Consider the following 12,570-nt stretch of genomic DNA (forward strand, 5'->3'; position numbering starts at 1 on the left):
TTTCACACAATTGTTTTTTTAAATAAACTGATGCATGTAAAGAACATTAACAAAACACAATATGAAAGTATATTTCAACACTATAACAAGGTAAAATAGTAAAAATATTAAAACTAGGAAGAAACAATAACAACTAAACACTAGTGATCTGAGCAGGATTGAGAATATTTCCAGAATAGATTGCACTAGAGCTCTGCTGTGACCCTCGCCTGTCTGCTGTAGCCACGCTGCAGCTCCCCTCTGCTCTCCTCTCAGCCAAACCATTTTCTTCATCTGAAGAGAAGTCTGACTCACAGCCAAGTAAAAAATCATCCAGTGCATCTTCCAATTACCCTAAACCCACATTTTCTTCAAAGAAAATGTCTAAAGAATCAAGTTGATTTTCTGGACAGAAATTTCTCCCAAAATCACCTCCAACAAATCACATCTTTTCACTGCCATTTCATATTCTACCTTCTCACTCATACTCTCCCTTCTGCCAATCAGGAATGATCTGTTCTTTTTCAATGACTGTATTGAATGACCAAGATTAACAGCATTGCAGAACTGTTAAAGCAGCAACTCCTCCATCTTTTTAGACATTTCAACCATTCGATATTGCATAGGCAAGGACCTTCTCTGCAATAATGTTTTCAACACGGTTGCCATTTGGAATAAAAAAAAATGGACTTCACTGACAGTTTTCAGCTTGAGGGACTTGTTCCAACTTCAGAGTCGTTTGCCAGTACATGGCAACTTCAACAACATTAGTCATCACCTCACCCAGTTGGTCACATGGCGAATGAGATTAATCTTTCGTTCATACAAGAGATTCCCTCTTGACAAATAACTGTCCAGTGAAAGAGTCTCTTTTGCCATCTCATGTAACCAGTAAGGCAAGGGCTACAAACATGGCTGCTGACAAGTGGAATCTGTTGGACGTTGACAATCCAACAGATTAAGCCGGTAAATAAACATTGATTGCATTATTGTATGAGTAAGTTATCAGCAATTATACGATAGTGAATATTATCAAAATGTTACAATAGCACCGCAAGAGTAGGCTAGATTAACTATTAGGCTAGATCTTGTAACTTGCCGTTAACAGTTCTGCTGCCTGAGGAGTCTGAGTGGGTTTGTAGTCTACTGAAGGAAATTTTCATTAGTACCGAAGAACTTGCTAAGCACTGAACGAACTGGTGAATTAAATCAGTGAACAAATCTTTATAGTAAGCACAGTCAAATGATGGAAAAAAAAAAGGCAAATCCTGGACAAACCAAAAATCCCACCACTACTCCCTTCATGTCTCACCCTTGTGTTTCTTTAGTAAACTGCCTCAATTAAATAAATGCATCCTGATTGGTCTTTACAGACGTCATTAATTTATGAATGACCAATAGTTGTTCAAAAGGGCTTAAAAAAAGGCAAACCAATCACCATACATATCATTCATATTTGTTCGAATTGTAGCGCTGCTGGAGTGGAAGGGTAAACACACAACGGGAATTGTACTTCAGTGCTGGAAAAGGGACGAGTAAGGCAAATCCTGGACATTTAAAAAATCCATCTGGAATGAGGAGATTAAAAGGGGCAGAAAGACTTTTTTTTTTTTTTTTCCTTCCAGACATATGGTAACCCTATGTAGTAGGACTCTGCCAGAATGCTTTCCATTATCACCCCCTCAATACGCAGACCTTGGGGGAAATATTAACATGTTGACACATGCACAGGTTATTTTTGACCCCGAAAATCAACGTGGAGGCCAAGAGGCTGTGACTCTTACCTTGTCTGTTCACCCTGGCTGAGCCAAGTCTTCCTCACCATAGGTCTTTAATCTAGTACCAGCCTTTTGTCCTTGTCAGGACAGTTCCCTAGTTCCCTAGTCCAGACTGTTAGGATATAATTTAATACTTCGCACAAACAATTTGTTATACACAGACATGTACAAAGAGAAGCCTCCTCAACCCATTACATCATGAGAGCCAATATCATGATCACAAATGTTTAACAACTAATGCATTAACATATGTAAAAAAAATAAAAAAAATTAACTTGACAGTGGGACTTCAAAAATCAGTGGAGCTGGCCATCTTGAGCATAGACATTAATATAGAATTAAATTAGAAGTTGAAGTCAATGTAAATCCATTCCACAAGATCTGTGCACTCATGTTGATAAGAGTTTTACAAAAATGTTTAATGAATTTGTAATGTCGTGCGACTATAGTAATGCGATTGAAAGTAAATTTGTCTATTCACATAACCTTAATACACATATGAACATACTGTATTTATGCAGGGATCTTTTTTTAACACATATGAATGTGTAAAAAAATGAATATTCATCACTCCAATTTGGCATCATATTTACCAATTCTATTTTTTGACTAATGAATTACAGTAGATGCACATTTGTATTAGTTGCATATCTGACAAGTCTATTTTAGAATGTTGCCTAGAAACAGTTCAGGATACTGAAACACTGAATTTAGTTTAAAGCAAGGATACCACACTTTCTGTAAACATTAATTTTGTGGCTTTATTTGTAACATTTTCAATAAAATCTTCCAACATATGCATCAGTATAAATCCTCAACATTGAAGAGAAGTAGCAGGTTATCTTCAAATGGAGGATATTACACCAACTTTAACAATGCACGTTAATTAATGTCACATTCCTTGAAATCATACATTATCCTTCACAAAATTGTTGAATTCATTCGACTTTCTGAAAAAATATTCACATTAATAAGATCTATAAAAACTAATAGGGGGAAAAAAAAAATCTCATCGAATCTCTTCTTGCTTTTTTGAAGTGTGTTTCAAAATGCTCTTTATTATAATAATTCCAAGCAAGATTAAAACCAGGAAGGCAGTTGTCCCACCAGCAATGGTCATCAAATTTTGGAGCTGAACCCCTAGGACAGAAAATTAGGTTTTGTAAATTCTGAACGCCTACAATTTTAAGCAAACACTATCCCCTGGTGGTAAATGCCAATAGCTGAACTCGGAAGATTCATAAATAGTGCTTTGAAAAACATTCCAGACAAGCCACATGCAGAATGCCAATAGCTGCACATTTCACAGCTACTAGAAAATATAAGTTTGGGAAACTAACATTTAACTAAAGTATTTCTAGTAGATCTCAAAGAAAATCTTTAGGATTCATTTTCCACTAAAGGAATTAGTATTTCTTATGAATAGTGATGACATTGTATATAAAATCAAAATATTATGCTGCACATTCATGGAAACTTCTTTAGGAATCCTAAAAAAGCATGAAGTGTCCCTAAATATAATGGGCTGAAGTTTTAAAAACTCCAAAATGGGAACAATAATTCAACTGGAACGTAAGTGCATTAAATGAGAAATCTATATAAATAGATTTTGGCACAGTTACTTACAGTGGGATTGCTTTGCCTCAAATGTCATGGTATGATTACTTGCAATGATGGGCCCAGCAGAAAGAACTGCTGTGAGTTGTCTATTTAGATCTCTTCTTCTTTTTTCAGTTCTCTTTGCTGAACACATCTGAAAAAAAAAGTGTGCAGAAGGAAGGGCATATTGATAAAAGGAAATCATTTTGATGATGTCTAGTCAGCTCATTGTTAGATGACAAGAAAAAGAAAATTAACATTTTGTTCTGTAGAGCAATATGTTTTACGTTTTCACTTCACATTTACCGTTGAACAGTTTTCCTTTTCCTTCTGTGTGCATATCTTTGTCATGCAGTGTACATGGATAGGTTTCTGCGGGTTGATGGAGAATATCTGCACAGAAAATCTACTTATCTGCTCCAATCCATTGGCAGTGTACCACCTAAAAGTGTCATCAACAGCACAGCTGAAAGAAGAATACAGATTGGTGTTCAGGAAGTAAAGTCACTAGTATAATAGAAGTATACACTGAGTGACAAATTAAATGATTGTCCCAATATTATTTTTTCAAGCTAAAAGTATTCACTTGGTTTGTGTATAAAATTATGCAATACAAGTTCAACAAGAAAACAATGGTACCAAAAACTCTTGACCTATGCAAATGCATAGTGTAACTTACCTGTCATTCAAGAAGAATGCTTTGGGCTTTCCCTCAGGGTTGGAGGTCTCTGTTGCCCAACAGGAGACCACTTCCAACACAAAGTCAAATGCCAAGGTGCCCAGAACATGAAGTGAGACCTCAAAGAAGAGATGATCATCAATGTTCAACTGCATTGGGATTGAGTAGCTGGACTTGAAAGAGTCGTTGTTGTGAAGGGTCATGCTCAATTCGAGAATCCGGCTGCTGTTCTGCTGGATCAGTATCAGGGACTGATGCCTTTTGAAAGAAGGGAAAAACAGTCTGGTGAATTTAATTGAAATTATCACTGACAAAATCAAAGCGCTACCATGAGAAACTGCCTGCAAGTACAATGACCATTTGGAACAAAGAACGTCCCAGATCAAATAAACAGGGCAAACCTAGAAGTTACTCTTAATACATCCAAATTCATCATTGCAGTTTGAGCCACCAACAGCATGATAGGATATACAATAAATAGTGCATTTTTAAAAGCTTCATATTACCCTGCCCCCCACTTACCACTCCATGGGATCTTCCCCCAGGTCTGCCTGGCTGAGGTACTCTCTGGAATAGATGCATTTCCACACCACTTGAAGGTCCCTCCGAGTGATCACTTTATCAGTGCTAGCAGAGACGTGGAGAACATTCTTAAACACAATGTGGGTTTCGTTCACCTGTTTAACAAATAATAAACGTTTTATTTTCTCCTCTCTTCAAACCACCAAAGCATTAAAACCATTAGATACTTCCCAAAATTCTTGCTCCACAGTAGACATGATTACTAAGTATGGAGGAGTAATAATACTTCTCGCTTTCTTTAACACGACAGCTTCCATCATTCAAAACGACGTTCACCTCCCCACCAAAGCGGCTTCTTAAAAACTGCTTGGAAATTCCAGTTTTTATCTGGCCCACCGTGCACTGAGTAAACATGCCATCCTCTGTTGGAAAGAAGGACATTATTACAAATCAACTTCACGAGCACACCAAGTCTACAGCAGGTCAAACAGCTGCAGATTTCATTAAGAAAATTCAGAAGTGCACAACTTTCTTTAAAATTTTTGTCCAGCAGTCGTCATTCAGGAGGGACCACATTATTGCATCATATCGTAGTAAAGTAACAGCATTTAAGCTTCGGGATTCAAACCTTTAAAGAATGTATAAAAGCATTAATAAAATAAAGCTTCAATACTATCCATCTTTCTTTGCCACACAAAATAACGTTCCTACCATCACACGTAGAGCGCCGAGGGCTGATGGCATCGCTCACATCGTAGTATCCTTCATGACACACGCAGGTGTAGGAGTCCAGAGTATTAATGCAATAGGAATTTTTACTGCAGTCATTCAAGACCACGGAAGAACATTCATCTTGGTCTACATTAAAGAAAAGTAAAGACAATTTGAAAATATATGTAATGCTATATCTAGGTTTATCACCCAAGAAATGTTTTAGACTATGGATTGGTCTCCATCATTTAATTGAGGAATTCCATCTTTATGTTGTGAATGTTGATAAGATCCCAATCATATTAAGTTAAATTTACTTCATCTAGAACTAAAATGCAAACATTGAAACACTGGTAATTTATTTTTTTTAAACAAGAAAAGCAGAACAAAATACTCAGAAGTCATGGAAAGTCATTCAAAAGAGTAAAATGTGAAATATTATTTTTGCCTGTAAACAACCGAGTGGGGTTGGTTTACATTAGCAGTAGCCAAAATCGGTGAAAAGGTTCACGTCTCCCACCTGGTCCAATCACAGCGCACTTGGCAAGTTGCCTTTTCCCTTTCCATTGCTCAAGACTGTTGAAATGGAACACTGATATGCACTGATGGCTATGGCATATTTCACGTTTACAAGTATTGTCCTTATATTATACAGTTATAGGAGATCAAACCATTTTACCAGAAGGCATAAAAGACATACAACTGACTTACCATCCAAGGATATCCCACCGTTTGAAAATGTGAGGTTAGGGTAGGTGTGGGACTGAATATAATTGGTTAGTTGTGCTGGAGACAACAGCACTTCGATTTCTTTTTTGGAAACGTCATAGATTTTAAAAGTTATCTTCGTTTTGTATTTAGCCGATTCAAATGCTACCAGTACAGCTTTTACTCGACCTGGATATTCTTTGAAGATATCCTCCAACTACAAACACAAAAAGACACAGAAGCAATCATAGAAGGATAGAATCATACAGATTGAAAACAAGCTTATAGATTTGTAATTTTGCTTACTTTGTTTTTTACAAGAAGATTCAGTTCAATTCGAGCTTTTGAGGTCAAATTCTTGAGATAGGGTGGCAATGCCCATGGCACAATAAGAAAAAGGTATGAAAGAGCAAATTGTATATTTGTATCTTAAGAAAAAACAAAAACAAAAAGTTGGTTAATCCAAGACTGCCATTAAGTTTCAAAGGTCTTGAAAATATACAATGCATAGAATACTGAAGAGAAACCACAAACCTTCAGAGGGCCTGATCATGGTCCTCATGGGAGCTTGTGTGACTGTGACATTCTGGGCCAAAGACTGGACAGTGCTGCCCTCAAGGCTGCCAGGGGGGTCCATTTGGGTCTTGTTAGGGAAGTCATATGCTGGGGAGAGCCTGGCCTCTGTAACAAACTCCAAAAACACAGAACTGCCATGCTCACCAAAACACTCCTCAGTCAACTCCAGCTGATAGTGAGTTCTGGGTTTCAGATCGGAAATCTCCAGCACAGGACTGCTAAGCTTCCCACCCTCAACCACTGTCCAGTTTTCATCATACAGCTCGTAGACAAAGGTTGCAGTGGATCCAGACTTGGTGGTCCAGTACACCTTGGAGTCCTGAATTTGGATTTGCAATTGCGATACAGTACCAGGGCCTGGTGGAGAGGTAACATTAATTTGTAAGGAATGCATCCAATTCTGTATTAAGAGGCTGTGAATAGATCAAACAGGATTACTTCATAGAATAATGCCAACACACAACAGTTCTATCCACAGAGAAAAACAATTATGGAGCATTGAAGCTGATGAAGAATAAAAATAGTATGTACATATAAAAACATCTGGAAGAGAAACATGCAGTAATACACTTCCAAAATTACTGTACAAGATCTGCCCCATCTCCCAGTAGCCCTGATCCAACAGGTCTCAAGGAATTACCCGTTGTGGCCTGGATGGACATTACACTCATCACAACATCCTCTCCACACACAGCCTCCACTTTGGCGTTATACTGGTGGCACGGCTGCAGTCCAGTCACTGTGTAATTGGTATCGGTGGTGATATTCTGCAAAACGTCATCGTTGTACACTCTGAACATAGAAATAGAGGAGTCATTCCTCACAAACCACGTCAGGGTGTAGCTGACATTTGTGGCCGCTGCTTGACGGACATCTTTCAACTCGACATTTGCTGAGGAAAAGAAAGCGGTGCATTACTTAAAACGGCATTATTTTAAATAACTTTCCACAAAAAGTTGGAGAACATGGCAACCACTGACAGATGGTGTACCCTAGTAAATTCAGCATTTAGGACTGGAATTAAGTAAGTGATGTATTGAACTAGCGATCATTTCTTTCCATAGAATGGCAGATTAACTGACAACATAGATATTAAATATAAATCAGACACGGGGAAGTGACCATATTTTACCTGCATTGCCATCGATAAAGATCTTTTCACTGCTCCGTGTTTCGTCACTCTCGCACACCGTCTGCAGGGCGAGTTGCACTTTACTGCACACAGGCAGGTTGCGGACTGTGAACTTCAACTCATCCTGCTCGTGCCTGTAAGACTCCTCCAAGATTAGCTGACCAGTGGAGTTGAGGTGAAGCACCGAGACCGTGAACAAGGTGTACTCCTGATTCAGGGGGCAGTCCCAGGACACTGCAATGCTGCTGCCGTTTAACGCGGTGACTCTGAAGTCCCTGGGTACATCGGGATCTGGACATTTCCAGATGAAAAGAACATGACACCTTTAGCTCAGTTAAGGGTCGCAAAGCCTACACAGAATGGATGCTAAGCAATAGAGATCGCTACAATTCAATCTGTAAGTTTTGCTGAAATTTGCACACTCGGGCATCTGCCAGCTTTACCTGTGAGGGCTTTTACACACACAATGGAGGGATTATCCGCCATCTCCACACAGGCCACATAATCCTTACAGGAGTCCAGGTTATTAAATCTGTAGTATGAGGTTAGAACAGAATCCACAGTCACCAGATTAACAGAATCATCATCGGGCTCGTACAAAGTGACCTTGTGCTCTTGATCTCCGGGCAGAGAATAAGGGCCGTTCCAGGAGATGAGCAGTGAGGAGATGCTCCTGGATTCGACAGTGAGGGGGAAGCGCTCAGTGTAACCTAGGAGAGACTTGCATCATCAGAAACATGCTGAGGAGACATTTACTTTATGACAAGAGTTTTTTGTTTTTTTTGTTAAAGATTGCTACACAGTTTCTTAAAGTATCTCAGTGTAATAAAATATACATCTTTTTGACATTTTAAAATTGTTTGGGTAACTCATTTTGTAAGTATTACCAAACAGGTTACAATAAGACACTTTACCCATTTTATAACACGCATTACCCTTCCTCAAACAGGAGCTGGGATTCACATGGAGAATGTTTAATAAGATCAAGGCTTACCAACTGCAAAGATGAGATCTGCCTCTTGGCGCAGGTAAAGAGTTCTGTTTTCACATGCAAAAACTAGACCAGAATTTAAAGATTTCAAAGCTTCCTGTTGAACAAAGAGAACCCAAAGAAGCCATTGAATGCATCCAGCAGGGAGTAAAGTATTATGCATCACTACGCCCTTAATTCAACTCAGGCATAAGTGATGTGAGACACAAGACACACACTACTAATCTCATGGTCTTGTATTCTGATTTATGGCAATACCATTGTGCATTAAATACTATGCTCAGTCCTAAAGATCCATTTATAATCACAGTTATTCATCGAATCACCATAAAATCCTACATTTTACAGTATAAATAGACTAAGGATATGTAGAGTAACCTTTCCAGAAAGAAGAAAAAACGTTGTTCATGATTCAGGAATACCATGAATAGGCATTTATTTGAGGTTTAGATTCAGTCATCACCACAAGAGGGCGCATTTGTGCAAACTAAATTATGTTTGCATTTAATACTACCTACAGCAAATAACTACATCAAAATAGCTAATTGTGGGCATTTTAATCTAATATTAAACTCAAATTTATTTGTATTCCTGTGCCAGGCCAAAGGGGTAATCAATGTCCAGGACTTGAAAAGCATAAAGGGCCATTTAAAAATCTGGACATGGTCAGCTCTTTTATAGAAAGCCTAAACTATATAAATAACACTCACCAGCGTGCTGTTAATGGGGTGATCTTTGACTTCATGATCACTTCTCACAACAACAGGGGATGAACCTTGAAATAAGCATTTTTCATTTAAAAAAAAGAGTTGTATATTCCCAAGCAAATCCTGTCATGTCCTTATGTAAGCAGGATGCCTCCATGTGTGAACACTTAATTCCACTAAGGAGTGTAATGTTATGGGAGCTATAAACAACACAATGCAATAACTAACTATGGCAATTCCATTTTATATAATCTATGATACATCGATCTGTTTCTTTGAACTATAAAAATCAGTCTACATTGAATTATTATCGGTCAACATTTGTACAACTACATCCAGAAATAACCGAACTGCAACATTAAAAGCAGAATGTACATGTATAAACATTACCAGTCATATGTAAATTACTATGAATATTTAATACATTCAAAAAACCAAGTTTGCCAAGGTTAATTTAAGGTTGCACATAATTTAAAATCTTTACTGAAATAATTTTTCCCTATTTTCAAGATTGTAAAGTAATAAATGGAAAATTACAACATTACAAAGTTACAAAGTTACTTTACAAATTGTTTAAACATTCAACATCAAAATGTGGACAGGCCAAACCTAGAAAGTTAGAAACTTTTTACATAATGAAATTACGTTAATTGATTTCCCAAGTTAAAACATTGACATTCTTAATGTCAGTGAAGAAGATATTGCGGTTTACTCACATGAACTTGTGGAAATTCTCCATTTAAATACATCCCTTCCATTTTGAAATGTTAATGAATGAAAACTAGATGATACGAGTTTCAAAGACATGACTTTGCCTTTAATTCCAATTGAAATCAGTTCAACTCCATTTAGCCATAGATTGATATCAATGCTGTTTAAAGAGAAGATTATTCATTTGGATTAAAGCATGTTAATAACCAGACAACATATATATATATATATATATATATATATATATATATATACATATACACATATATATATATATATATATATATATATATATATATATATATATATATATACATACATACATATACACATATATATATATATATATGAATTATGGGTCAAATTACCACAAAGATTTGAAATTGCTTTGCTAGATCACAAAAAGGAGACTTAGTAAAGGCATACAGTTATTGCATTCTCCAGTGCCATTAAATCCTTTCGGAAAGGAGTCTTGTGGATAATGGATTTTTTTTAACACAATTAATTACCTGAACACAAGCGAGACTATATCTAAAAAGATAAAGATAAAATGGTTTTAACATCGACAGTCCTTCTCCATCCTGTCTGATCAATGTGCTGACATTATTTTTCTTTTAAATAGAGTTAAACACCATCTTCTTCTACTCATACAGTTAATTAAAAACTCCCATATCACACACATAGGAGACATCTTTATCATGCAAGATTGAGGGCAATGGGCCTGGTTTCATTGGTGTCGACATAAATAATGGAGAATTAAAAAGCATTAGTTACCCGTCATATGTGGTATTAGAATTGAACATCCAGCAGAATGAGTAGGTGCCACAGTTTTCTATTAAAACAATGAAAGGCTGTCAAATAGGAGTTAAGTGATCGTGAACAATATGGGATTGTACTGTGCAATAGTAGCGTAGTTACAAAAATACAAACCGTGCATTTTGTAATGAAAAACATCAAACAATGAAAGGCGTCTTTCATATACAGACAGAGGAGTTTGAAGTCAAGCTTAATCGTTGCCTTGCTTTCTCATACATTGTGGTTAAATATCTAAACCCATAGTTTAACATGTCGCTTAGTTTTGAAGCAGGTGGTACTCACCCAAAGAGGTGGTGTGGCTAAATCGACCGCAAATCACTAGCAACGTTACAAATGCGGAGACAAACCTGCAAAATACAAAACCTTCATTAACAGTCACTTTTAAAAGCGGGTTTTTAATGCTAATAATCTGTTTTAAGAATCGTGCCATTACATGTTTCTTTCCAGTGTGAAGACCGTTTATAATGATCTGAAGACAAACAAAAATCTTCCTGGGATTCACAAACGTATTTTGAAAAGTACGTATGTTCTTCAATATTTCCCTAAATGTTAGGTTTAGATTTGTTTAAAGGAGGCAATCTAGATTATTATGATTTTATGCTCAATTTAATCAAGGAACTCTAGTTGATGACACATCAACGTAAGATCCCCCACCAGCATGGGCGTCACCTTACGTAAAGGCTTAATTGGGATTTCTTTGAAGTAATTAATTAGACGTGTTACATTTAAAATCAGCTGTGAGAATAGATTGACAGCTATTAACATATTTCATGCAACAGTCTTGTTTTCATTCCTGAAAATCGTGTGTTGAGTTTCACGTGGTCAAATTAATGATCCTACATCAATCAAGGGTAGCCAGCAGCCTTTTGTTTAGTGGGAATGAATCCACTACTGATTTAATCACTCATTTATGTGTGTAGGTATTCACTGGTGTAAACACGTTTCGCATGACTGATGTTTTTCTGTGCATATACAAAGTTGTAAACAATAAACGACGACAGCCTCCTATAGCTTTGAAAGTTATGATAGCAAACAATAACAAATAATAAATAATAATGCAACAATTACAAATACATAGATAGTTATTTAGGTCTTAGTCGTTTGAGATCATTTCAGCATATTTTCGGCATTTCACTAATACTCTTTTAGACTACACATGGACCTCGTGGTCAATTGCAGAGAACTGAAGAAGCGTACTAACTGGGGATAATAATAATTACATTGAATATATGTATATACCCCCTGCCCTGCTGGTTTTTGTTCCAACCTAGGCCTTAATTACTTAATTGAATGGTATATTGCTTTGTTAGGTCAATTAAGGGTGCAATTAAGCAATTAAGACCTCAGTTGGAACAACAACCAGCAGGGCAGGGGGTACTCCAGGACCGGATTGAAAACCCATGGACTGTAGTATATTCGCTGTGATGTTTAAGCATTATTGGCAGCCCAAGTTCATATTATAAATACCTGACATCCAAATGTCGGCATAACTGTTATTCTCACCCCCATAATGAAATAATTCTACTTGCCTATGAGAAACAATAGGGAAGGGTCTTCAGACTTCTGTAGAGCAACAGACTAGTCAGTAAATAATGACTTCTTATATATAAATAATAATGACGTATAACAAGCATTTCACCAACAGTTTATTCAAATAACGA

The 12,570-nt window shown here is 36.9% G+C and overlaps 1 protein-coding gene across 1 annotated transcript; it reads right to left on the bottom strand.

Moving 5' to 3' along the window:
* Positions 1-2,515: 2,515 nt before the first annotated feature.
* LOC136771455 (uncharacterized) lies at positions 2,516-11,514 on the bottom strand. Its single transcript, XM_066723777.1, has 18 exons — positions 11,343-11,514; positions 11,192-11,256; positions 10,868-10,925; positions 10,099-10,253; positions 9,386-9,450; positions 8,679-8,772; positions 8,128-8,394; positions 7,685-7,975; positions 7,193-7,444; positions 6,511-6,909; positions 6,283-6,404; positions 5,980-6,193; positions 5,269-5,415; positions 4,558-4,979; positions 4,036-4,293; positions 3,663-3,822; positions 3,384-3,510; positions 2,516-2,897 (listed from the first exon to the last, which is right to left on the bottom strand). Coding segments are annotated over exons 1-14 (2,334 nt in total). The 5' UTR covers positions 11,345-11,514; the 3' UTR covers positions 2,516-2,897; positions 3,384-3,510; positions 3,663-3,822; positions 4,036-4,293; positions 4,558-4,776.
* Positions 11,515-12,570: the final 1,056 nt, after the last annotated feature.

Source organism: Amia ocellicauda, chromosome 15 (assembly GCF_036373705.1).
Source record: "Amia ocellicauda isolate fAmiCal2 chromosome 15, fAmiCal2.hap1, whole genome shotgun sequence".
In the NCBI taxonomy this organism is placed as follows: domain Eukaryota; kingdom Metazoa; phylum Chordata; class Actinopteri; order Amiiformes; family Amiidae; genus Amia; species Amia ocellicauda.